The sequence below is a fragment of the Branchiostoma belcheri genome, unplaced genomic scaffold (assembly GCF_001625305.1).
Source record: "Branchiostoma belcheri isolate BF01 breed outbred unplaced genomic scaffold, Haploidv18h27 scaffold22, whole genome shotgun sequence".
NCBI lineage: Eukaryota > Metazoa > Chordata > Leptocardii > Amphioxiformes > Branchiostomatidae > Branchiostoma > Branchiostoma belcheri.
In genome coordinates this window covers 2,401,912-2,428,634 of record NW_017803713.1, presented here as the reverse complement: position 1 = coordinate 2,428,634, position 26,723 = coordinate 2,401,912, and the positions used below count along the sequence as shown (strand labels likewise).

Sequence of the window (26,723 nt, the reverse complement as noted above, 5' to 3'; positions counted from 1 at the left end):
AAGTTTCATTTTGTCAAGCCTGACAGAGACTTGTGTAGAAACTGGCGTTTTTACCTACGGGGAAGTTTTGGGCCCCGTTTTAGATCAAAATGAGCAAAGGCGTGAGTAGAAGATAGTAAATACACAAACCCTAACCTATAAACCTAACACCAACCTAACCTTAACCCGACCGGAGGAGTGCCTGCCCAATCCATGATAAATTGGATCAGAGTAGGTTGAATGAACGTCCTTGAGTCGATAGTTTTTTTCATTCATCAGTTAGCAATTTTTATGGTCAGGATTGTGCTTCAAATTAGCCTGAAGTTACTACGAACACACTGTTAAAGAGGCGACAAGTTAGTTGAACGTCAAACAACACAGAAGAAAGTACCCTTGAGGAGAGAAGCAGTGTTTCAATAGTCCTCAACATTATGTGTTATATACAATTTCCGGAGGTTTCGAATCTCAGATTTCTCGCTATCTATTCCTTTCAGTACGAAAACGCTCACCAGTTGTAGAGAGACATAAAAAATCGCCTTAGGCGTGTAAAACAAGCCGGAGCCATACATTTACTTGGAGATTAGTCTCTGCACTCTTGTCGCGTCAACAAAGTTTCAATAGTAAATGGCCGATAGTTAACTCAGTGTAACAATACCTGCCATGTAAGCGAGAGTGGTAATCTAGCCGGGAACACACACAGTCACGACCGGTCGCCAACCCGTATCAAAAGTCCATCAGTCACCTTTAAAAGCCCTTTATCCAAGGCCGTATTTTACGTATCCAAAGCAGACCCATTGCCATGTTGTTTCACATAGTCGAACGCTGCCCAAACACCAACACGATACTGATCAAACATAGAAAATCGCCATAAATCAGTGTTCTGTCCTGTTGGCGGGAAACCCGAGCTTGTGGTGCCTTTCATCGGAACTTACCCGATCCTACCAACATGTGATGAGGCGTTTCTTCAACACCCAACCGACGTGCGAGCTGAAAACTACTGCGCAACACGAAGGTCTACGACCTCTTCGAAAACACTCCGGTCACAAAGGAACGACAAACATACTTGGAAACCCGAGAAAAACCTGTGATTCAAAGGCCTTGAAAAGAAGAGTATAAAAAATCAGCGACTGCATTGACCGGAACAAACTGTACTGTCAGTCGTGTTAGCTGAAGTTGGGCAAAACATCACCAAATCATCTGCCATTTCTTCCACACAAAAAGATAATCTACGGATGCCTTACACCTCATCCTGGTGAGTTTTCTGTTGCTTTAACATCGCTATAGATCGTAAAGCGGGATCATGGGTCTTTGCTTGCAGTAAACCTCCTTAATCACACAAGCAGGCAGCAAACTGCAATCAAAACGTCAATCATAGACTGCTACAGACGTTATGTAATCAAAGGCACACGCGGAATGTTACTCACTTTGAAATTTTACATGTGTGACTCGGTATGAAGGAACTTCGAAGCGGAGGTTGTTCCTCATACCAAGCGGGTTATATGTCCTTACTGATAATTTAGTTAACTGTCCTTTTCTCACGCTGCCGTGTGGAGAAATTCAGACATTGTTATTCAAATTCAGTCTGGTTTATTCACCAAAGTAACGCTACAACAATGTGTAAACTTCATGCAGCCAAGGCAGCACCACTTCAGTTAGTTAGATAACACTAGTACCACTCTTTCATACCCCAGCTAACGTTTTGGAAAAACAAACAACTGATCAGATTGCTGTTGCCTTAAAGAATAGTCAAACGTTACACCCGCACGCGAAACTGCTGTTGGAAGATGATATACTGTAGCAGGTAACGGAAAATTCTTCTTTAGCAATATGTGAGGGCGCTTTCATGAGTTCTTCAAGGTTTTTTACCAGACGTGACCCTCGACCGGCACCGGCGTCCTTTCAACTTGACCGGAAACGACCAGGGGTCGCCGCTCTTTATATAGGGGAGTAAATCTAGATGTTGTTTTTCCCTACCTACCATTGAGCCATCTGTCACACCCCGTGTATCATATATAGAAACTCCGGGTGAGACGAATGTATAAATGATCTGTCACCAGGGGTATTCAGCTTAGTTACTAGTTGGATGAAGCAACGACGCCGGTGTGAGGACATATAGATATACTAGTATATGGCACGGTTCTTGCCTTATATCTGTACTTCTCACTGAAATAAGTTCACTAACGGACTGCACCATGCACGCCATTCACAGAGGCAAGAATAAGCACCCGGGACAAGACTTCGGAAACTCGCTGATGATGGCGAGCTCCTTCCCGAGCGTGCTGTCCCCGACGGGCGGCGAGCGCGACCCGACTCTACCCGGGGACTCCCCGGTCATCGTCATCCCAAAAACCGCCGACACCGTCATGAAGGTGATTTTTATATTTTTTTTAAACTCAATTTGGCTTTTTCCTTCCGTATCTACATAATGATGTTGGAGGCGTCTCTGTCCTTCCCCCCAAACATTATCATCATTATACTAGCAATATCATCATTACTATCATCTTTATATTTATAATTATAAGGTGCGGCACCAGAACGACATCCAGAACCGCAGGCGTCAGGAGGCGGTGAAATCGGCGCAGCTCCAGAGAGACGCCGTCATCAAGTACCTGACAGCAGAGCAAAGGCGTCTTCAGGTGCGCCTTGCGCAGCTAAGGTCAAAGACCGCCGCGGTTACCGGGTATCTGTCGGACGGGGGGACGCCGAGGACAGGTAGGAAGGCGCAAGGCCATGTCCAGGAGCTGTTCATTTCCCAGCCACAGCGAGGAACGACCGCTCTGAGTGATCGGCCCAGGACCAGACAGAACACGTCTCCGCCCAGCACGGCACCCGCGCGGCCAGTTTGCGCCACAGCCAGAGACTTCACCACAAGGCAGCGTTTCAGCGCTGGGAAAGAGAACGATCCGGTAACGCACGAAGGCACCCTTAGTTCACGAACGCAGTACCGAGACCACTACCTGGTCAGCACTCCGCCGAACATCCGGCGCAGGATCGTCGGACAGACCCGTTCCCTCGTGCCGCCCTCGCCGCTCGCCAGAACGACATCTCAGTCAGCCGAAGAGGTACGGGCCGCCAACCAACCCCCCGGCAGCCCCGTGCCTAACGGTCTTCACCGGGCGAACTCTTCCGATGAACATCTGTACGACCCAGGCTCACCGAAAACGTCCCGGTTATCCCCAACTGGTCTTGACGCTACAAAAAACTCGCCGACGACGTTTCCTCCCATCCACGCGCACAAGTCTGCCAAGAAGGTGTCCGACACGGAAGCGTGGAGAATCCACAACTTAGCGCGGGAGTACCTGAAACAGCCGGACCTTACTCTGTCACCTCCGCCACATGGCCAAGAAAAGTGGGCCCACACACTGTCTTCTTACCAAACTAACGGAGGACAAGACGCCGACGCACCTTCACCTGCAAACGACGATGCTGTGGAAGCCGGGAGCCAAGGACTGCGGCCGCCGCCGATGTGTTTTGAGCTGCACTTCGGGTCTCCCTGGGAGCGTCCAGACTCGGGCAGGAGCTGCGGCTCTACCTTAAGCGCCAACGGTTCCTTCTACTCGGAGATGAATCAAGACGAGCTGTTGGTGCTACCTCGCAGCCGGGCGCTCGCCTATCTCCACCCGAACACCTGTGTGCAGATGAGACCGTCGGAAATCGTCTCGAAGATCGAGGTGGCGACGGGGAAGACGGGGATCATGGCGTGGCTGGGGGAGGGCTCGTCCGGAATGGGCCGCGCCATGAGGGAGACCGCACTCCGCAAGAAACACGAGTAATGTCTTCAAGGTGTTCATGTACTTCTAGTTAGGTACGGACGTATATCTTGCTTTTATTTTAAGACATTTCAATTAATTGTTGTTGTGATTCACTATTGGTAAAATGTAGGTCAACAAACGTCCTGTCAATAGTTACAATGATGTCCATAGGTTAGCACTATTTTTTGGGTCTTTTCGCTCCTTTTGTACGTATTAAGGAAGCACATTCTTATTGGACGCTTTTACAGACATACATATTGAGAAAAAAAACCCAGCAAAAACAAGACACATTGACTGATAAGCTAGTTCTGTTGCCTTCCTGGAATGAACAGACAGGATCAAAAAGTGTTTCTGATGTACATGTATCAGTGATTTAATCAAGTTCATTGGTTTCCCTAGATATGCTCAGTTTGACTGACAACAATGTAAACATAAAGTGCTGAGCACAGGTAATCCACAGTAAGTTTTTTTTAATATCAGATTCTATATAAATGTATATTTCAATAATAAACAGACTATTGCAGTGTTCTCCTGCCATTGATTGTTATAGAACGGTTTTATATCATGGTGGTTTTACATGTACACATAAAATTTTAGTCATGCTTGGACAAAGATTATCAGCAATGATCCATTGTTTCTTTTAATACCTATAAACTATATCATTGCTAAGAAATGGGGGATGTTAGGATACCTTGATCTTAAATCCTAAGATATATATCATATGACATAAGTACCAGAGATGAGAGTCCCAGTAACACCTGTCAGTGCTACATGTATCTGTCTGTCTTACAGACAGGGTTGATAACATCTTTATCAGACTGGTGGGAATTCTATATCTCTGCTATCTGTTTGAAGTAGTCTCTGTTGGTTGACTTAAAGACAGAGCAGACAGCATCTTGATAAGACTTGAGGTGGGAAGACTTAATTCCTTTAGTCTCAGCACCAGCTCAGGAACACTGAGGGAGCCTGTAAGGACGACAGTAACAAAATACCCCCTTTCTTATCAATGATACAAAAAAGTAGTAAAACCAATGATAGTTACTGACTAAATTGCAGTTCATAATACCAATATTTTGACCCCCAAAATTGCATGTTTTACCTGCTATTTCACAATCTTATATACAATTTGCAGGTGCCTGTGAGTATTTTGAAACCTTGGGCCCAATATGGGCGGCAGTAATACAATACTTTGTTTGTGTGAACTGATACAAAACCCGACAAATGGCAGCAGGGGATTACAAAACATGATAAATGGTCGGGGGAAACCTGAAAGGGAATCAGGTCAGGGTCGCAACAATACCTGCTGTAATAGTTCAAGGCACGCTCCATGTCTCGTGCACATTCCAAAAACGTGAGTTGCACGTATGAGATTACTTAGTCTTTGTCATGTTTTTCTGTCCTTCATCAAAGGAACAAGAGGTGACGAAACACTGCCCTAAAGAAAACAAACCATGCGCTGGGTGATAGGGTTCACAACACCTATTAGAACATTGTTTTTTACTGAGATGATATGCAAGTGTGATAAGGTTCACAACCAGCCATTAGAAAGCTGTTTTTAACTGCACTGATACAAGACTGAATGCATTGGAGGGTGTCCTATGAAATTCAAACCCTATACTTAAGGCCACACCAATTTAATTTGTTGGTTCTCGGATTTTTTCAGAAAAAATATGAAGCGACAGGGCGAAAAAAAATAAAAATAAAAACAGGTCTAGGCATCCTATTATAGGCTTAAATGCTATGGAATGAGCCATGAAGTCAACACAAAATGCTGGGTTAAAATTTAAACATTGAATTTTGAACTTTTAATCAAACCACTGCAATGATAGATGGGAAAACTGTAACAACTAGGAAGAAAAGGACTTTCCTCAACTGTTGGGGGCAAAACATGAGCATTTTTCAGTTGATTCAGGACCAGAATCAAATTTTTTTTTTTTGCAAATCAGAAAAAAACGAAGAGGCGAATCCGAGAACCAACAAATTAAATTGGTGTGGCCTAAGCTTGACTGGCCTGATGTCGAGAAGTGGGGGAAGGATAAGAGGCTTGTAACAGAAATCATGTATAAAGGAGAACACTTCACAAACTAAAACTTGTATAATTGTCAGTTCCCGACATTAAGCTGACTAAGGTTTATGTTACATTTTGCAGCAGCTTGTTTACAGCTTTCCATGGCTACTAATTACCCTGGGAAAGGCAGAGGGCTCAACACTGATTTGTCTTAATTGTTTTAGCAAAGTGCAGATGTCTAATGACTGCTAATGACTAGACCATTGTGGCAGTTTTTATTGTGAGGAATGATAGAGTGAAGTATGAATGTTAAGGTAATGTGTAGGTAGTAAGCTATACACACAAACACACTCGACATACAATAGATCTGAACCAGAGCCAACTCAATTGACTGGGAGAAGCATCAAAAACAAGTTCTTGTTTGAGTTTCTGACTACAAGCGTATTAGCAAAAGCAAGTAGTGAGCCATCTAGGGAAGATGCAAGCACTGTGGTATTTCTGATAAAATTGTCACTGCTACGCCACACATACCCTGGAATCCAGAACTCGTTTTCCGGGCCGCAAGAGCCGTTCGCCCGCTGGTGTAAATTACTGCTACGGGGAGTCTAGCCCGGGCTCAACTCCCCCGTAGCGGTAATTTAGATAGGCGGGCAAAGGGCTCTTGGCTGCCGAAGGAAAACGGCTAACGGCCCGATACTAGTTTTGGCATCCAGGGTATGCCACACAAGGTTTGGGCCTTATGAGGCACCAATTTTTTTCCCTAACTTGCCCATACACTGCCTCATTCTGCTCATTCAACACATATGGAGTTCTAGCCTACTACCTACCATCTGTTGCCATGGAGATGCCTGCCTGTACCAGCTGGTGATGAGGAGGAATGCTGTAGAACACCAGGAAACAGGACAGCAGGCCATCGTCGGGGGCAATGACTCCTTCACGGACATACCTCCTAACAGCATGGCCAGAGCCTAAAGGCAATATAGGCAGGCAGACATCAGATTTATGTAGCAACAAAGTACTAAAATCACCAAATGATTAAAAATATGTGCACATGTATCTGGATCCTAATATTTCCCAGTACAAGTGTATTTCATCCTTCTTCCTCTTTCCACAACAGAGAAACAATGGACATGTCCTTTATTTTATGACGTTGCACTACTGTATTGCCATGGACAGGAGTTCTGTCCTGCATTAATGCAGCCAATTTTGTATTGTTTATAACACCCCTTTCCATTACACGGCTAGAGTGGAGGATGGCACAGGATCAGTGGCACCTACTTTTCAGCCATTGGTCCAGGCAGCTGTCAATCTTACTCCTCATGCTGAGTAAGAACTCGTCACTTAGCAACGGCCTGACCCTGTCGTCACCTTGTTGTTGGGCTGCCTGATGGAAGGCCAGCAGCAGCTGCACCTGGGCCAGCTGTAAGGAGCTAGGACACACCTGCAGACTGTCTACCACCTGCAGGAGGAGATGGGGGGGGGGATCGTGACAGTCAGGAATCATCAATGGTCAATTGCATTACAGTTCAAAACAGATTAACTAGGAAAAGCATTACTGCAAATGGACCAAGCCCAAAATGTAATGTATCTTGAACTATCTTGTTCACAAATGACTGAACCAACAAACCAGTTAGCCAATAAACCCTGGTGAAAACACAGGCTCTTTCATAAGGCATTGCCTTGGTTGTGTTAAGTAGAAAGGAGAGGTGTGTTGATACCTGCATGGCTGCCAGGTGTGTGGGCACCAGGTCAGGTTTCTCCTGGGTAATGCACTCATACAACAGGGAGGCCACACAGGACAGCTTCTCCTGCTCCTGAGCAGGTGTGCACAGGTGGGCAATAAACACAATAGAGAAAACAAAGGTTCCTCACACAACTCCTACAATAGACTGTACACAACATCCTAACAAAACAAGTGGTCAATAACAGCTCCAGTGCCAAAGAAATTAATGTTTCACAAGAATTCTTATTACTGGTGTGGAGATGTGGAGGTCTCCATACTTAAAACATTTGTGAGTTTACTTGAAGTGCAGGAGTGGGGAATTGGTGTTGACTGGTACAAACCTTTTCTGTGTCTGTCTTGCCTGTACAGAAGTAGTCAGCAAATGCCTCAACATTAGGGTCTGACGAAAAGGACTTCACCTCTTCTGTCTGAAATACAATATAGACAGAAGATGACTTACAGTAATATGGAATATCAAGAAGGCTGGTTTGTGAAAAACACTGTTTATCAAGTTATACTCTAGCAAAACATACTTAAATGGTTAGATTCACCTTACGCAAAACAGATTCTATGATGCTACCTTGACAGACATCATTCAAAACAAATGTTTAATACATACTGTAACTGAGTGGTGTCTTGACTCTCCACCAATAGAGCTCTGAGCAAGAAGACTTCTGAAGCCCTGAAATGTAAGATATGCTGGTCTCGACATTCTGCAAAGCTGGAGTACTATGCCAGAAGGCAATAACATCAGTAACTGTTGATTCATACAGACAGACACCAAATGTACTGTTAAGCAGTTTCTTACAACACTAAACACAGTGTCTGGGATCTATACCTTTGGATCATCTGAGAAGGACATGTGACCAGCTCTCTGTTTAACGTACACCACTCCTCCATTCTTGAGAAGTTCCCTGGATGAAAGATATCAACAAAAGGTGCATTTTCAACAAGGATAAAATAAAGATAAACCTGTTACCTCACATTACCAAAGTGATGGCAAAACACAAGGAAACTGTTGCTGCTGACAAAAACCAAATAATACCTGAGCATGTCAGCATTCTTTTGGGTGTCGATGGTGATTGGCCAGTATCTGGGGCCCAGAATGGAAAGCTGGAGGAACAAGATAACAATGTGAATAATAAACATCCAAGAAATACCATTATTTCTACCTCTTCTTCTGAATTACTTTACTTGATATACTCCTGTCTATTCAGTAGACAGCTAAACATTGTGTTAAGGAGAAATAGAAATCCCCATTGTTACATTTTGAAGTAGAGTTTGGTAACCTCGACATGTTACCACACATTATAAAACGATTGTGAACTAGTTTTTATACAAGAAGCCTTCCTGCTGCACCTGTCTGAGTCTGCTGATCTCGGGGAGGATGCTGGGAGCCATGGTCTCCACACTGCACTCTTTGTGCCAACTGGGTTTCCTGGGGACAAAACAGGGGCACACCGCAGTTCTACCATTATGCTGTCATGGTATTGAATTTAGGATTATATTTTCAAACGAAATTCCTTTAGTGACAGCATTTAAAAGAATAGTTAAAAAGGAGGTAGCAACGATTATGTAATGTTCAGTCCTGTATGTAGTGGAGTTATACCTTGAAAATAAGCTGCAGTTTTGTGTAGCAGGCCTTGTTGGTATCCACGTCTCGTGGCAGCAGCAGTCGTGGCTCTGCAGCCAGAACATACAGGTGTCTGAGGGCCTGCAGGTGGTACCTGAACACCACAGCAAAAATGAAGAGCTAAAGCTTGAACTGGTTAGATAAAATATTTATACTGGAATTTTTGCAAAATCAGCCTTTGAAAGAGGCTCAGTCTTGGTAACTGGCCTGGGTACCATACCTTACATCTGCTATAATAATCACTATACATTTATGTACCATCCTGGGTACCAACTTGGTGACTTTATGTGTAATCCTATGGTTACCCCAGTTGTTGTGTAGTCACTATAGGCAGTGGATGTAAAATAACCAGGATTGTATCTTGGCTAGTCTCCACTCCTAGTCTTATGTGAGGCCTGTAAGCTATTGTATGCTATGCAGAGTCATTGTAAGATTGAGCTTACCTGTTGTCATTACTGTGAGCAGGGTACTTAGGGAACAGAGCACACAGCAGAACAGCTATAGACTCAGGGCTGGTGTTCAGGGAGTATCTACAGAAACAAACTTCACTTGTATGGTATGTTTCATACAGGCACAACAAACAGGTAAATTTCAATTACATACAGTAATTAATATAAAACATATTTGCTGTTTTTCATCAGTTACACTTTCTTAAAATTCTCGTGCTATGATAACCCCAATGGTGACCCCCTAGCTAACACTGACCTTCCCCCTCCCAGGAACAGCAGTCCCAGTGCAGAGTGGACGGCCATGTGCATCCCGTAGGTGATGTCCGGCAGCATGCGGTGGTGCAGGTGCCGACAGATGCGCAGGACGCCCAGGTCACCCGTCCCTGCCATCACCAGCGCCAGAGAAACCACAATCACCACAAGGCAGGCTTCCACAATGTGCCGGCCAGCCTGGGAAAAAAAGTCAAGAAATCAATCTTAATCTGCAAATACATTGCACATACTTTGCAGCTGAACTGTGTATTGCTTATCATCATCATTTAAAATCAAACCAAAATCAGAACACACAAAACCTGACAGCAAACCTACCTGCTCAACCAGGGACTGCTTCCTTGTCAGCAAGATGACATCATTGGCAAAGGAGAACTAGAAAACAAACACACAATGAAGGCAAGACAATACCATGATGTAGAACTAAGCACCACAATGTGATAATATTGTTGTGAAATTAATGTTGAAAAATGATGAGTGTAGTAAATATTCCTTTCTTAAAGTTATTTGCATTCTGTCATCAGATTTGGTGCATCCATTCACCATGTCTGCCTGTTTGTCTTAAAGTACAAAAGGATTACCAGAGTCTGGTAAGCTTCCTGGTTGGCTGTCCCTGCAAACCTGAGGCCCAGGACCAGACAGGCTCCTGCCACGATGTTGGCCTTGGCTTGACTGGAGTCAAACAAAAGTGTCCTCATGAGAATAAAAGTCTTGTTTATGTAACTTAGTGAGTAACAATGTGAACAACTGGTACAAACTGGTAGTGTAACTTTTTAAAGTTAAACAATGTGTGCTTAAAAGCACACATTAGTACCCACCTGACTGTCTGATAGTCTATCCCCAGGGCTGCAGCTTGTGCTTGCACCTCTTCTTTCTTCTGTTTGAAGGCGAACTGCTCCACAATCTGGGAGGGAGAATATCTTTATGAAATAACAGCTTATAGTCGTGGTGCTAGTTCATTTTTTACTCAGTAAGCATAGAACTGGATTACAACACAACACAAGACCTGGTGAAATGGCTCAAACTGCCTTATTCAGCTTCTACTTATGAAAACAGCTTACTGGCTATGTGATACAAACCAAGGCTTTCATCATACCTTGGGAATATTTCCCCAGATCCACTCCTTAGTGGGCTGGATACTGTCCCACATGACTAGTCCCTTGGCAATCACCTGAAAGTGCCAGAAAAAACAAAATGAAATATCCTAATAAATCATGGCCTTACCAAGAAAAGATAGACAATAAGTCAAATTTACCCACTTTCTCATCATATTTGGCCACTATGCCTGAAATACAGCACTTCATCTTCTGATTTCTAAATATATATGCTTGTTAGACAGACATATTTGGAAACCTTTTGACAAAAGCAGGGCTTGATGCAGTACACCTACCCTGAGCATGAGGAAGTCTGGCCTGACAAACTCCAGGAGGAACTGTGTGTCGGGAGGACACAACCACTGGGCAACAGATCTGTGCAACAAAACATTGGAGCAGTGGTATGGTACACAATCACTGTCTTCATTGTATCAATCTTGTTATGTGTCAAACTAGGCATGATGGTTTGCCTTTAGTAAGGTCATACCAACTCATATTGTTGGTTCTTTGATATTGCTTGATTTTCCCTTTGATAAAAAGGTGAAAAGGTAACTTTTACAACAGTAAATGGGAATAAATCACAACAAGTGCCTTACTGGTTGTTAGTCCGGAAGAACATCATGCCTAGAGCTATGGTTGCCCCTGATGCCGTCACATCGATGTTCACCTGGTCTCCCTCCTAGGAAACAAAGCAAAAACTGTATGTTACCAGTAACATTCATGGGAGAAATTGAGGTGATCTTCATTGCAAGTAGACAAAAGTAAAGAATTTAAGGAAGACAGGAAAGAACAACAAATCTTCACCTTGATTGAATAACTTGGAGACTTAAACTTATCCTTTTGTGGTCCCATCTGAAAAGTAAAATGAACAGGAAAAGATCCTTTGGTTATTCCAAGTGTTACAGGCATATCCAGGCACACAACGTCACTATATTTCTTGCCATAGTGTGCAGTCAAGGCTGTGGATTTATATATTAGGTACTTGCTACCGGTATAAAAAAGTAAAAAAAAACACATCCAGGTAAAGTACAGACTCCACTGACCAGTGGTTTCTTGTGTCCCCCCACCATGAAGTGGTACAGCTGGTCAGCCATGTTCAGATCAGCCAGGCCCCCACTTTCTCCTCCAAGCTGTAAAACAACAAATCTCCTGTTTTTATTGTCATCTGGACTGCCTCTCAAAGCAGATTGTTTGTGATGTTCAAAATGACAAGTAAAAGCAGTACTCCATCCAGTTTTTTTCTACATCTGCAGTGCCTGATTTTTTTCTAAAGCAGTATCTCATTTGTGCATGCTGAATAGCAGCAAACATCTGCATGATAAGTTGTGTGGCAATAATGCAGGACTTACTCCAAATGTCACCATGCCCAGGGCCAGCCCGGCTGCTAGTGAGTAGGACTCCCTGTCTGTGCAGTTCTCCATCTCAGGGCCAGGGGGCCTTCCTGCACCAACAGTTAACAAACTGTGACATTCTGGTCAAAGTTGAAAGAAATGTTTACTAGTGTAAAACATAAGAAAACCGATACCCCTGGTATACCAGCCCCTCCCCATCACCATGGCAACTCCATCAGCATGGTAACCCCATCACCATGACAACCCCACCCACCTATCTCCTGCAGCAGGACCTCAGCCATGTGCTTGTGTCTGGTTCCCTGGTACACCAGCCCCACCCCCATCAACCATGGTAACCCCATCACCATGACAACCCCACCCACCTATCCCCAGCAGCAGGACTTCAGCCATGTGCTTGTGTTCGGTTCCCTGGTACACCAGCCCCACCCCCATCACCATGGTAACCCCATCACCATGACAACCCCACCCACCTATCTCCTGCAGCAGGACCTCTGCCATGTGCCTGTGTCCAGTTCCCTGGTACACCAGCCCCACCCCCATCACCGCGGCGACCTGTACGTTGTGAGCGATGTCCAGCTCAGTTGTTGTGGGGATGAGCAATGCCGGCACGTGGATACTCAGCATCCTGGTGGTGGCTGCATCCATTGTGCCTCTCCTGGGGGGAGGGGTGTTGTTAGCACTGGATTCATGTTTTCTAATCAAAGACTTAGATACTATGTTTATATCTTATGTAAGCAGCTGTTACTGGGAAAAGATGCCCTCTGGAATGGAATGAAAAATCATCTATAAACAAAAACTTACTTCGCAGCTGCCACCCCCAGCAGCACCCCTACACTGGTGAGTTCATGACCCCTGTTCAGGTAGTCGTGCAGGTTCAGAGTGTTCAGGTTGGACAGGTAACCGTTCAGACCCAGCGCCATCAGGAATCCTGCATGCTCATTGGTCAGCTCAGCACTCTTTGGTTTGTTGTAGACGATCCACGAGGACTCAATCTGACAGGAGATGGGCAATGATGGTGAAAAATACATGGTATAGATTTTAAGTCTTTAAGAGGAAATTAGTAAGAAAGGACATTTTCTTGCATCATATTTTCCTTGGAAGCAAATAATTTTTTCCTGGAACAGAAATACATATATGATTTGATTTTACCTTTGATGACTCGGGAGCGACCTTGAGTCCTGCTGCGACCCCGTTGTGGAAGGATGGCCACATGTTCATGTTGGTAGGAACCTCTATTCTAGACAGCTCAATGGTCGTGGTTCTAGGAGCATTGGACAAATAGCAACAGCCTGTAAGGTGTCATCACTAAAATTACCAGCCTTTTTAAAGGTAAAAATATGTGTTAATAATATATTTTCTTGGGTCACAGAAAAGAATGTTTTTAGATCGTTACAAAAACTGCTACAGTGTCTACAAAGTATTGGCAGCACAAGACAGCCTTTCACCTACCTGGGTGCCGGAGCCTTGCCAGTCAGGTTGAGTTTGGGGATGGGTAGAGGCTCAGTCAGGACCGGGTGGTAGGTGCACAAGGTGAACATTCCCCTGTTTAATAAAAACAAACTGCTTTAACTTCTAAAACTATACAATACTGTATAGGCTGCAACAAAGTCTAATGACCAAGCAAAAATCAAATTCTTATACATATAATATATAATCTAAATATCAAGGGACTTGTAAGCTGTAGGGAGGAAGTGTCTTTCCAAATTTAAAGTGGCCTGATGCAGATCAACGTGACCTTCCAACAAGCACACTTAATGTTACCACCTTGAAGTACAGAATGAGCCATGTGGTGGTTTACTACAGATACAGATTCTAGTGCTGACCTTCCCACAGGCAGAGCCATGGTCCTCTGACACACAGACAGCAGCTTCATCTCCTGCTCCTCCAGGTAGTCATGGTCACTGGGGAGGATGGGTCCATGTGAAAATGAATGTTCAAGCAGTAAAGATTTTCCCAAAATGACATGATGTGAAACTACACTACAAAAGATCAGTGGTAAAGTGAATGTACAATGATAGTGTGGTTGATAGAGATTGTATGTTGAGACATTGTACCTGACTTCAGGTTTCTGCACCACGTGCACCGTGGCAGGTTTAGATGACTGCAGCAGTTTGCGAACCTCCTGGACCCGCAGGTCGTCTGGGAACCTCAGCTTCAGCAGCTGGGGAGGGGGGAAAAGCAATACCTGTGACAGACTTCTCAAAATATTTGTCCATCTGGCATTATCAAGACAACAAGTGGGATTTCTTCCTTACAAAGAATATGGAGATGTTGCACATTCATTCCATGCAAAACCTACTAGACGTGATATACAGTAGCCCTCATCATGCTTGGAATAGATAATGATAAATAAAATTAATTAACAGTCACCTCTTGGTCAAGGGTAACCATCCCATCATCCTCTTCTGTTGCTGTGAATAAATTCTGGCAAGAAGAAGGAATTTTAAAATCACAACATATTACTTCATTCAATGAATGGTCTAGTGCATCCAGTGCTGCAGTGCATCCAGTGTAACTCAAATCACTAATTCATTATTACTCTTTTATACATCTACATGTATTATAGTACTTACAAATTCTGTCATTTCTAGAGGTGACATAACAGCACAAATAGCCAAGGTATAAATCATTATGATGTAGGCAGAAGTGGTACCTCCTCTGGTGTTGTTTTGACAAGTCCTTTGCCCTTAGACTTCAACTGCATACCTAAACTCTGCTGACCTACATAGAGGACAACAGAATCAACTATTTATAGTACATGTACTACATTGTATATACTGAAATCAAGTTGCACCAGGATTTCACTGCAAACTCTTGATGAAGCTCAAAACATACATAATTCTACAACACAATGCCCATGACTTGACTTACTTCCGATGAGTTTGTACGCTGCAGCGGGGAAGTCTGTGGGCATGCTGCAGCGACACTCGTGGATGGCCACCCGGAGAGGAAGGGCAACACCAAACGGCAACATCTCCAGATCCTCCGTGGTCATCCCGATCTCCGTCATGTGTAGCACAACACGTTCTCCCAGCCGGTACTTCTGTTTAAAGTTGAGGCTAATGCTGGGGGAAGTAAAGGAACCACTAAGGTTTGAGGTATATCATATATTCACTACATTTAGTCATAGAATCAATTTTGGGAAGCCCCTTCAACTCCTCAGTACTACAAAAAATACCAAAAATAGGAATAAAAACATGAATCAGTTGTATCATCAGTATCAATACTAATGACAAAGATAGAGAACTGCCTGGACATAAAGTAAGATGTGGTAGCCTGGATAGCATAGAGAACTGGAAGCCATGGAATGCAATAGAATAACCCATATCATACATGCCATGTTCACTTTTGCCAACTTTCTTAAACTAGTCCATACACTGGAAAGATGGTAACATACCCTCTATGCCGAGGAACACCATCCCTGTGTCCTGTAATCAAACACACATCTTAGTCATTAAGGCAACAAAAGGACAGTCATCAAATAACTTAATAAGGCTAACAAAAACCCATGAAAATATGTTTTGCCCAGTATCACAGCATCCATGCTTCTTACCTGCAGCTGACAGTCTCTTGACAAACAACCCCTCCTCACGAAACCCTCCAGACTCTTCCTTCATCAGGGGTTGGAAGTACAGGGAGTAAAGCTGCCAACAGGGAATAGCAGAGTACTGACTACATTATACATGGCATTTATTTGCAAAGTAATTTTTTTAAGTTTCAACTTATTCTTGAATGTAACTTAGTATACAGCTTTATACCATGCAAGGCTGTTGTATATTTGACAAAGATGCTTTCTTATTTTTGTCATAGCTTTTGAAGATAATTGTTATTTGCTATACTTTTAGACCAGTACAGTGCACTACATGTCTAAATAGATGTCCTTTTGTTTTAAATTAATAAATTCAGGTGGGTGATGTGATAATTACTGGTATCATACATTTAAGTGTTTCTATATTTCAACTTTTTTTCTGAAATATGTATAGTAAATTAATCATACTATCCCAGAGCAGAAGTACACAGCTGTAAGATATAGTGTACCATGATCACATTCTTGGTTTTGTCACAGACTCCAGCAACATGCGGAAATGGTTCCACAGGCCTTCCCAGCATGCACTGATACAACCAGCGAAGGATGCTGGGAGGCCTGTTTTGGAAGGAAGAGGAGAACTGGAGCTGGTTCTTGGCACCTACAGAGGAAAGAAGAGTTCTTGAGGGTTCTTTGTTTTGCACGGTGTAACAACACCTGGTAAAGCACAGTGGAATCTTGTCTTTCAGAGTACTAATGTTTGACTTTTGGAAAATGCTGGTTACTTTCGTGAGTTTGAAAGTCTAATTAACTTCAAATTAAAATCAAATACCTCTATGATCATTCAGATAAAAAAGAAAACAGGCCTAAATGACCTAAACTGAAAATACCATAGCATAACACATGTATGTAAGTAATACCTACTTTGACTGATGTTACTGGGAGCGACAGCATAAATACCCACAGAGGGGAAGTCTCTGCAGTAGTGGTCGATATAAGCCTCAAGACCCAAATCACTGGGGACAGAATCAGCAAGGTTAGTAATCCTACTTCCTATGACTGAGGTATCCTGTTGACAAACCTACCAAGCAAAAACATGCCCTCATGGCTGGGGTAAAAAACATTTAATAGCGATGCTTAAATTCGTAATAAGGAGTAAAACAATGGATCTCAGATCAGGAGGATTCTTGTTACCTTGCCAACTGACACAGCATGGCTGCAATCTGCTCCAGCTCAGGGTGGGACAAACCATGCAGCTTCTGGTCCTGGAAAATATACACAACCCATCTTTCTTTCACAGAGGTCCTGGAGCCAAACTATAATTTTACATGCATGTTTCAAGGCTACTGAAATCCTAACCTCCTTGTTAAGAGTTACTAGCCTTCACTTACTTCATACACAAGATGTAGAGCAGACAGCACCAGGGGCATGTGGGGGAACAGACTGTCGGATGGGTCCAGAACGGGCGTGGCCGGCTCCTGCATCTCCACGTCGTCACGGATACAGAGCGGGCCCTCCGTTTTCAGGGTCAGGGCGTCGCGTACACGCGGGGACAGGCTGTGGTGGTAGGTGGAGCTCAGGAGGTAATCCCAGTCCTGAGGAATGGAGCAAAGAAATAAAGATGTGCCATACATTGTAACAGGCAGATGCAGCATACAATAAGGTGGAGATTCTGATTATGATAAGGCAAAGCTCAGAAAGTAATCCAGGCCTGGGGTACAGAAAGCAACAACAACAACACTGTATCACAGCAGAAAAGTGGTCATTCCCTTACTGGTCATTACAGGATGGACATAGAAAACATAATATACAAGGCATAATGGAATCAGAATAATTGTACTTACCTCATTGCTGCCCTGTTCTGAGGAACGAGCCTTCTTGGCTGCAATGACCGGTGACATAGAGCTGTTCAACTCAGACTGGAGGGGAGAGCAACACAGGCTTTATCTAAATAATTTCCTTTTTTTGCAATAAAAAAAACTTTCCTTTACATCCAGTAACAAGTACGGCTTCCAACATGTTTCCCATATGATTTTGAAAATGACCATCCAAACTGAAAGTGTTCAGTGAGACTAACCCTGAGGTTGGGGTTGGTGAGAGACAGTCGCCCTGTGTTGTATCCCATCATGCTCAGCAGACAGCTGACAAACAGGCTCCATTCTGATTGGCTGGGGGATCCAGGGGCATTGTGGGTAGTGTACCACTTCACAAACAGCTGTACAGCAATGTCCTTAGGAAGCAGTGTCCTCAAAGCTGCCAGACAGGCTTTCACTGGAAATACCATATATAAACATTTAAAGTGTCACAGCCTCCCATTTCTGATTATTTTTCTTAAATTTCTTATTTCTGGAGGGTAATTTTAGCCACTAGACTTGAAGATAATAACACACTACATAACATACTTATATTTCTTCTGTTATTTCTGTTAATTCTATATTTTCATTAATTATAATTATATTAGCAACCAGGATGCTAATGATTTTTCTACCATTGAAAGGTCTATAAGGTACATTGAAAGGTCTACAAGTTTACAGGTGGGAATGCTTACCAAGAGGAGATGCTGCCATCTCTGGAATAGACGTGCTGCAAAGTTTCCCATTATTCAATTCCTGTACAAGTAACAGAGAAGAACATCTAAGAGCTCTACATCATTGTATGCAGTTCCAGAAACAGACTGTGTTGTTTGTATGTTTAATTTGCTGATCTAGACACCAAGAGCGAGGAGTGTCTTTTGGTTACATGTCAATAGTTAACAAAAGGAAAAGCCACAAAGAACTTTCTCTGACCAGAGTGAACCTGTTGGCCACAGGATCCCTGACATGGTTGATGTGTATGCCGGTGTGGAAGGAGAAGTCATCGCTGAAGGTGGAGCCCTGGAGCTTGGAGGAGTTTCCCAACTCTGGTACTGGGGACAGGAGAACTACCTAGATTGGGGAGTTGGTGGCGATGCTTAATGTTTGTACTACATATTCTAATGTTATGTTAACAAAAGTTAGACATCCAAGTGAACAATACTTGTTAGTAACAGAATAAACTTATTACAAATGCATACTAAGCACACTGTGACAGACAAAACATTAAAGGAAAAATCACACATATTGATAGGAGTATAAAGATAGACTTGCTGTGTGATGGCAAATCTGGAATACAATTGGTAAACAAGTGTACTATGTCCTTATGGATTTTTACTAGACATGCAACAAACAAACAAACAAACAAACACGATATGACCCCACCTCCTCGTGTATGTTCATGGCGCTGGGTGCCCGGCTGGAGGTGCCTGGTACCGGACTATCCAGTGGAGTGCCGGCCCGAGGGAGAGAGGTGGAGAGGGACAGGCCATGGCTGGTGCTGAGGCTGGCCAGGTAAACCTTACCTACCTACAGGGGCAGGGGGTGTTCATAAACTATACACAACAACGACCAATCTGAATATGGTCAGACACTAGTGTGTTTACCAGGTAATGCAGGTATCATACAAATGAAGACTCCTCGTAAGAGGAAACAACTTTCCAGCATACAGGGATATGGTAAAATCAGTCTCACCCTTAATCAGTCTCAGCCTTACAAATTTTGTCAATGTGTTTTACACTCGTTTTATGTTTTTGAGTAGAAGGTGTTATATAAGCAACCTGTGCTTCTTGCCCAATACTCAATAAATATATGTGAATAAAAAAAAGCCTACAGGGATACAGGTGGAGGTGATAGGTAGACTCAATGGTAACTCAATTTGGAAATGCTTCTGGGTTTTGGAAGCACTAATTTCTGATTGCTACTGCATTCTGAATTTCAGATGCGAGAAATAGACAAAATAGTGGTAAGAAGCCATACTAGCAGGTATTCTTGTCATTCTTAATATGGAAAGCCACTAGATGTTTGGAAAATTTCATTGGAACTTTGACCCACCTTGCTTGTTCCAGTATACAACACAACACTTCCATGTAGATCCAACACTATCATCATATTCAGACTCTGTCACAAAGAGGACAAAGACTGAAATCAGTCTATGGAACATATTGACACAGTTTCAAGTTGTATTTGTTGTGCATCTTGCAGCCTACATTTTGTTGCTCAACTTTTCCTACATAGGTTTTTACATGCAATTGCAAAATCAAATCACAGCATTAAACTCGACCAACACAATATGGCATTTCTACAATTAATTTAGTATCTGCATAAATCCCTTTCAACAAGGAAAAAGGAAAGAAATCAGCCTGACCTGTAATGCTATGGCATCCCTGGCACTGATCTTGGTAATGGCACCAAAGATGAGCTGTCTGTTGTCATTGCTTGGCTCAAACTTCACACATCTGACAGAAAAAAGTTTATAATAATGATGGCTATGTTCCCTTTGACAGTTCAAGATAATGTAATATAGATAATAATTAGTATGGAAATTGTCAAGTAGGGAAATCCACATTTCCTAAAATCCTACTATGGTAACATGTTCTTGATTAATCTAACATATCCTTTACTATTCATAGAAGTGCCCATTACATTTGCTACCATATTCCTCAAATAAGAAGTCCTATGAAGTATGCATCTCTAGTACTTCTGAAACGTATACTAAACCAGACAGCAGTGGCTAACCTGAGCTCATGCTTCTTGTCTATCAAATAACAGAGGAACTTCTGTCTGCAAACATCTGACATCAGGAATGCCTTGGAGGCCTGGCCCTGAACACCATCCCTGGGAAAACAGGTAAACATTACCATCACAACGATGTATTTCTGCAAGATTGTCTCTATCATGTCACTAGATATTGTAAGAGAACTTCCAGTGTAGAAAGTGTAATCCTGTGTTTGCATGCATCTGTTAGCTTGTAGTAATGTAGTGTATAAAATTCATACATTCACAAATACATGTACCAAGAACAAGTCCAATGGAAGTACAGGGTATAAGTTTCTCATGAGTATGTAGAAGTGAAGCAGTCTCACCTTCTCCCTGTCATAGTCTCTGTCCAGACATGGTCCATGCAGACCTCAGGTGTGAGGGGCGTCGGCATCTCCAGGTACGACTCAAAGGTGCGTCCAGGTGAGGCGAAGCTGCAAGAGGAGGCCGGGGTTCTGGCCATGTTTGCGGGCGATCGTGAGACCCACGGGGAGGAGATGGAGTAGCTGAGAGATTTGGAGGAACTGCTGTTGTTTGGTGCTGGGGACTGACAGCGGCTACAGATAGAGAAATCAACATGTATCATGATCCAGTTAAGTTCACTAGAAAGACAAGTCTAAGCAACAACACAGGCAAACACTACTTCAATATGTCAGTACCTGAGAGTGGCCATGTGACTGAGAACAGCCGGTGAGTGAGACCTTGACGATAAGCCTGGCGTACTTGGTCGGCTGTAGGTCCTGTACGCGGGCGACAGGCTCGGAGACTGGCTCAGACTGAGGCGGGACTGCGTACTGGAGCTCAGGCCTGCCAGTGGGGTGGTCACATGATGAGAGCTGGGCATGCTGGGAATGGTGGAGGTGTCTCCGTAGTGAGTGCTGGACAGACCTGCAACTTCCTGAAAATACAACATACCATATACTGACTTCCAAAATGTTTTCAATAGAAATACACTGTATAGAAGAAATTTATATTTATATCTGATAGCACTAGAAAATTCAAATAAGCATGCTTCTCTTGCTTGCTAATGGATGTACATTGTACTTTCATCATCATCACCATTGTCATCATGTCTGTAATTAAACCACACTTGAACGTTGTCAAGGCTAAAGTAGGTAAGAAATAAATAAAGACCTTTTAATCAAAATTTTGTCTTGACACGTTTTGGTAAACTGTACAGGCTTAATAAAAATATCTCTTAATACACACCTCGCTCTTAGCTGTCCTCAGAGCCCAGACAGAGTGGACACCCAGAACTGTGTCATAGGTCATCACGAGAGAGGGGTCAGCACTGGTAAACACCACATGCTGCATGGGGTCATTAACATACGATAGTTTCCCAACACCAAGCGGCCCTCCGTACTTGCAGACAACCGGGCATAACTCGTCCAGTGGGTGACACATGCTGAACAGCTTGGGTAAGGCCTCCGAGCCCCTGGTTGGGAAGTTCAGATATGGTGAACATGACATCTAGCAGATCACAAAGGTACTGCATCATGTCATTCCTCAGAGAAGTTCATTTCAATCTACTAGTACATGTACATTGTAACATAATGTTGTATGTAACCTACTTGTTTTATCAGACTATGACTGGAATTGACCATTAGTATAATATTCAGAAAAATAACCTAGCCAAATAAAAAATTCATTGATACACACCTTTTAGGACTAGTTATTTCTGCCTCTGAGATACTCCTTTCAAACAGTAGCCCATATTTAGTAGACCATGTGTGTTGTGCCTGTAGGGATATCCAAGAAAAAAGATGGGAAGATATCCTGCCAATATGCCTGTAAGGTGTGACAAAGTCTAAACATGTAGTCAGGAGAGATTCCCTATAGTGCTACATGTTGCGCTTTGAAAAAGGAATTGCCGAGTATGTAATACAAAAACGATGTTTGAGGCATCGTACGTCACCTGAAACTGCAGTGGTGCAATGTACTCCTCCCCCTCCTTGGTGTAGATGTTGACACAGCTAGTCTCCACAACAGCAATACCTGACATCACTTTTTTATCTATGGAACAGTCAGACAGCAATGATCAGATTCAGATACAAATACTAGTATAGGTATATAAACCAGTGCATCACAACAATAATATCTTCCTCTACAATCTATGAATAAAAAATGATTTAAGTTGAGTTAAATGTGACTGAAAGTGAGTCTTTTACCGAGACACTTTTCTCACCTGACTTCTTGACTGGTTTGTTTGCCTCCATACGAGAAAATTCAAATCTGCACCACAAGGCCTGCAGTGGATGGAGTGGAGAGGTGAACATAACAACATCACAAACTAGTATGGGTAATGATCATCTTCAAAGTGACTGAACCAAGTAGAGCCATACCTTGACCATGTTTTTAAGAGTATTGTCATGCCAGTGTCCAGTAACTTACACAATGTTACTCAGATTGTACTCACATACTCTGATGTGATGTGTTATGCCACGTGACAGTTTTCTTAACAAGTGGTAGACACAAGTTCTCATGACATACCTCCTGGACTGGTGAAGGAACAGTGAATGACCTGATGACCATCCTGGTGGCACTCTGTCCTCCCCTGCTCCATACCACAGTGTTCCCCCTGGTGTACAACTCCTCATCACACACCTCCCCATCCCCACCAGCCTGCAGGGTCCATAACTCCTTCTGATGGGGGAAAATAACAAGCATGTCACACTCTAATGTCTACTCCTCTGAATTGAGTTTGAGTTTTAAGCTTTGTTTATGGTCATGACAGCTTTCTTTGTGGTTCTTCATTCTGGAAAAATCTTAGACGAGTGAGTTGTGGGTCATTAAACCTGAGAAAGGAGGTGCAGGCATCCTAAAATATGGTGAATCAGTATTACTTTGTTATTGAGGTATGAGTAACGTTCCTTTAATCATTATGTACAAACTCATTAACTAGAGACTGTAAGAAATACTGGACCCCAAATATCTCTTTTCTTACAATATATGAGGTTTAACATCCCGTCACCTATTTACATACCACATCCTTCAACAAAGCCCTGGTAAAAATCCCCACCTTGGGCGTGTCTGCCATGGAAACCTCGCTGAATGACTTGATGGGAACACCGTGTTCCCGGATGGACGTGCCGTCCAGCGTTCTGGTGGGGGAGGGCGGTGCGAAGCCATCAGGGTGGCAGGAGGTGTACTCACGGCCGAAGGGCACAAACTCCTGTGGTTCCGATGCTGAGATGATCATCTTGTGGACGTCTCTTTGTGTTTTGACAGTCTAAATTATGTACGGAATCCGGCCTGGTAGAAAAGTGCAATATCAAGGAGGTTAGGGACTATGTGGTACTTTTACTAAGGTGCTACGTGTTACCGTACACAAGACAGGGAACTAAGGGAAGGAAAGGAGTAGTAGTCCTGTCCTGGTGCTGTTCCATAAATTCATAATCTCCATAATTGTGCCCCCCTCCCCATCACAACGTGCCGTAGTTGACAAAACTCGTCAGAGTAAAAAGACCTAATTTTGCTAATTCATGTCACGGATTAACATTAGTATGATCCAGCTATGGCTTCGTCCTTCTTAAGTTCTTACTTCTGAAAACGTAGCAGCAAATACAGGTAATTTTCTCACCTGAACATCAGTTCAAATTTGGAGCAGCCATATTTTCCCGCGATCCAATCTGAGAGTTGTGCGCAGCGTTCTGCGCAGTGGGGTCAGCGACCCGGAAGTGAACCTGCGAGGAAATGGTAACGGGAGCATGTAAAGTGTACTATATATGTTAATTTTAATAGAATAGATAATTAGTACATTAAGTATAAATTCAAATTATTTATTCCCATATATTAAATTAATTCGTTAGATCTCCAAATTTATATGGTAGAATAATGTAGAAAGCTGTAGAATCATGTAGGTTCATGAAGAATCATGTAGATACATGAAGAATCATGTATAAACCTGTAGAATCATGTAGATTCATGAAGAATCATGTAGAAACCTGTAGAATCATGTAGAAACCTGTAGAATCATGTAGATTCATGAAGAATCATGTAGATACATGAAGAATCATGTAAAAAGCTGTAGAATCATGTAGAAACCTGTAGAATGATGTAGAAACCTGTAGAATCATGTAGATTCATGAAGAATCATGTAGAAACCTGTAGAATCATGTAGAAACCTGTAGAATCATGTAGATTCATGAAGAATCATGTAGAAACCTGTAGAATCATGTAGAAACCTGTAGAATCATGTAGATTCATGAAGAATCATGTACAAACCTGTAGAATCATGAAGAAACCTGTAGAATCATGTAGATTCATGAAGAACCAAGTAGAAACCTGTAGAAAGCTGTAGAATCATGTAGATTCATGAAGAATCATGTAGATACATGAAGAATCATGAAGAATCAAGTAGAAACCTGTAGAATCATGTAGAAACCTGTAGATTCATGTAGATTCATGAAGAATCATGTTGAAACCTGTAGAATCATGTATATACCTGTAGAATCATGTAGATTCATGAGGAATCATGTAGAAACCTGATAAATCATGTAGAATCATGAAGAATCATGTAGAAACCTGTAGAATCATGTAGAAACCTGTAGAATCATGTTGATACATGAAGAATCATGAAGAATCGTGTAGAAACCTGTAGAATCATGTAGATACATGAAGAATCGCGTAGAAACCTGTAGAATCATGTAGATATATGAACAATCATGTAGAAAAGTGTAGAATCATGTAGAAAGCTGTAGAATCATGAAGATACACGAAGAATCATGTAGAAACCTGTAGATTAATGTAGACTCATAAGGAATCATGTAGAAACTTGTAGAATCATGTAGAAACTTGTAGAATTATGTATAAACCTGTAGATACATGAAGAATCATGTAGAAACCTGTAGAATCATGTAGAAACCTGTAGAATCATGTAAAAAGCTGTAGAATCATGTAGAAACCTGTAGAATGATGTAGAAACCTGTAGAATCATGTAGATTCATGAAGAATCATGTAGAAACCTGTAGAATCATGTAGAAACCTGTAGAATCATGTAGATTCATGAAGAATCATGTAGAAACCTGTAGAATCATGTAGAAACCTGTCGAATCATGTAGATTCATGAAGAATCATGTAGAAACCTGTAGAATCATGTAGAAACCTGTAGAATCATGTTAAAACCTGTAGACTCATGTAGATACATGAAGAATCATGTAGAAACCTGTAGAATCATCTAGAAACCTGTAAAATCATGTAGAAGCCCGTAGAATCATGTAGATACATGAACAATCATGTAGAGAAGTGTAGAATCATGTAGAAACCTGTAGAATCATGTAGATTCATGAAGAATCATGAAGATACATGAAGAATCATGTAGAAACCTGTAGAATTATGTAGAAACCTGTAGATTAATGTAGATTCATGAAGAATCATGTAGAAACCTGTAGAATCATGTAAAAACCCGTAGAACCATGTAGAAACCTGTACAATCATGTAGAAAGCTGTAGAATCATGTAGATTCATGAAGAATCGTGAAGATACACGAAGAATCATGTAGAAACCTGTAGATTAATGTAGACTCATGAAGAATCATGTAGAATCTTGTAGAATCATGTAGAAACTTGTAGAATCATGTATAAACCTGTAGATACATGAAGAATCATGTAGAAACCTGAACAATCATAAAGATTCCTGAAGAATCATGTAGATACATGAAGAATCTCGTAGAAACCTGTAGAATCATGTAGAAACCTCTAGAATCATGTAGATTCATGAAGAATCATGTAGAAACCTGTAGAATCATGTATAAACCTGTAGAATCATGTTGATTCATGAAGAATCATGTAGAATCGTGTAGAATCATGTAGAAACCTGTAGAATCAAGTAGAAACCTGTAGAATCATGTAGATTCATGAAGAATCATGTAGATACATGAAGAATCATGTATAAACCTGTAGAACCATGTAGATTCATGAAGAATCATGTAGAAACCTGTAGAATCATGTAGAAACCTGTAGAATCATGTAGATTCATGAAGAATCATGTAGATACATGAAGAATCATGTATAAACCTGTAGAATCATGTAGAAACCTGTAGAATCATGTAAAGACCTGCAGAATCATGTAGAAACCTGTAGAATGATGTAGAAACCGGTAGATTCATGTAGATTCATGAAGAATCATGCAGAAACCTGTAGAATCATGTAGATTACATGAAGAATCATGTAGATTCATGAAGAATCATGTAGAAACCTGTAGAATCATGTAGAAACCTGTAGAATCATGTAGATTCATGAAGATTCATGTAGATTCATGAAGAATCATGTAGAAACCTGTAGAATCATGTAGATTCATGAAGAATCATGTAGATTCATGAAGAATCAT

At 42.2% G+C, this 26,723-nt stretch overlaps 2 protein-coding genes across 3 annotated transcripts in view; one reads left to right on the top strand and one right to left on the bottom strand.

Annotated features, from left to right (window-relative positions):
• The first annotated feature begins 590 nt into the window (after window positions 1-590).
• Window positions 591-4,001, top strand: LOC109470251. 2 transcript variants are annotated; one of them, XM_019769116.1, is made up of 3 exons: window positions 591-1,231; window positions 2,189-2,348; window positions 2,502-4,001. In XM_019769116.1, exons 2-3 carry the CDS (start codon window positions 2,232-2,234, stop codon window positions 3,750-3,752), a joined length of 1,368 nt encoding a protein of 455 aa, XP_019624675.1. In that variant the 5' UTR covers window positions 591-1,231; window positions 2,189-2,231; the 3' UTR covers window positions 3,753-4,001. The 2 variants fall into 2 exon arrangements, with proteins under 2 accessions (XP_019624675.1, XP_019624673.1); XM_019769114.1 differs by lacking the exon at window positions 591-1,231 and having other exon boundaries at window positions 1,937-2,348.
• Window positions 4,002-4,250: 249 nt separating this feature from the next.
• LOC109470136 (anaphase-promoting complex subunit 1-like) overlaps window positions 4,251-26,723 on the bottom strand; it is a 25,122-nt gene continuing 2,649 nt past the window's right edge. Inside the window, exons 8-59 of the mRNA XM_019768918.1 lie at window positions 23,416-23,625; window positions 22,887-23,039; window positions 22,582-22,642; window positions 22,312-22,409; window positions 22,056-22,135; window positions 21,606-21,831; window positions 21,056-21,294; window positions 20,723-20,953; window positions 20,376-20,474; window positions 20,005-20,095; window positions 19,692-19,757; window positions 19,023-19,166; window positions 18,573-18,710; window positions 18,335-18,395; window positions 17,864-18,057; window positions 17,631-17,705; window positions 17,178-17,381; window positions 16,981-17,051; window positions 16,711-16,802; window positions 16,299-16,447; window positions 15,814-15,904; window positions 15,658-15,688; window positions 15,132-15,325; window positions 14,914-14,981; window positions 14,631-14,684; window positions 14,315-14,421; window positions 14,084-14,161; window positions 13,710-13,802; window positions 13,410-13,521; window positions 13,062-13,252; window positions 12,731-12,915; window positions 12,258-12,349; window positions 11,952-12,038; window positions 11,713-11,760; window positions 11,505-11,587; window positions 11,205-11,283; window positions 10,911-10,985; window positions 10,633-10,718; window positions 10,396-10,486; window positions 10,133-10,189; window positions 9,801-9,994; window positions 9,539-9,625; window positions 9,068-9,189; window positions 8,822-8,895; window positions 8,508-8,575; window positions 8,301-8,376; window positions 8,082-8,144; window positions 7,804-7,890; window positions 7,458-7,553; window positions 7,018-7,198; window positions 6,567-6,707; window positions 4,251-4,697 (exon numbers count right to left, since the gene is read on the bottom strand). Coding sequence (XP_019624477.1) covers window positions 4,573-4,697; window positions 6,567-6,707; window positions 7,018-7,198; window positions 7,458-7,553; window positions 7,804-7,890; window positions 8,082-8,144; window positions 8,301-8,376; window positions 8,508-8,575; window positions 8,822-8,895; window positions 9,068-9,189; window positions 9,539-9,625; window positions 9,801-9,994; window positions 10,133-10,189; window positions 10,396-10,486; window positions 10,633-10,718; window positions 10,911-10,985; window positions 11,205-11,283; window positions 11,505-11,587; window positions 11,713-11,760; window positions 11,952-12,038; window positions 12,258-12,349; window positions 12,731-12,915; window positions 13,062-13,252; window positions 13,410-13,521; window positions 13,710-13,802; window positions 14,084-14,161; window positions 14,315-14,421; window positions 14,631-14,684; window positions 14,914-14,981; window positions 15,132-15,325; window positions 15,658-15,688; window positions 15,814-15,904; window positions 16,299-16,447; window positions 16,711-16,802; window positions 16,981-17,051; window positions 17,178-17,381; window positions 17,631-17,705; window positions 17,864-18,057; window positions 18,335-18,395; window positions 18,573-18,710; window positions 19,023-19,166; window positions 19,692-19,757; window positions 20,005-20,095; window positions 20,376-20,474; window positions 20,723-20,953; window positions 21,056-21,294; window positions 21,606-21,831; window positions 22,056-22,135; window positions 22,312-22,409; window positions 22,582-22,642; window positions 22,887-23,039; window positions 23,416-23,625 — 5,898 coding nt within the window. The 3' untranslated portion in view covers window positions 4,251-4,572. The remainder of the gene's footprint in view (window positions 4,698-6,566; window positions 6,708-7,017; window positions 7,199-7,457; window positions 7,554-7,803; window positions 7,891-8,081; window positions 8,145-8,300; window positions 8,377-8,507; window positions 8,576-8,821; window positions 8,896-9,067; window positions 9,190-9,538; window positions 9,626-9,800; window positions 9,995-10,132; window positions 10,190-10,395; window positions 10,487-10,632; window positions 10,719-10,910; window positions 10,986-11,204; window positions 11,284-11,504; window positions 11,588-11,712; window positions 11,761-11,951; window positions 12,039-12,257; window positions 12,350-12,730; window positions 12,916-13,061; window positions 13,253-13,409; window positions 13,522-13,709; window positions 13,803-14,083; window positions 14,162-14,314; window positions 14,422-14,630; window positions 14,685-14,913; window positions 14,982-15,131; window positions 15,326-15,657; window positions 15,689-15,813; window positions 15,905-16,298; window positions 16,448-16,710; window positions 16,803-16,980; window positions 17,052-17,177; window positions 17,382-17,630; window positions 17,706-17,863; window positions 18,058-18,334; window positions 18,396-18,572; window positions 18,711-19,022; window positions 19,167-19,691; window positions 19,758-20,004; window positions 20,096-20,375; window positions 20,475-20,722; window positions 20,954-21,055; window positions 21,295-21,605; window positions 21,832-22,055; window positions 22,136-22,311; window positions 22,410-22,581; window positions 22,643-22,886; window positions 23,040-23,415; window positions 23,626-26,723) is intronic.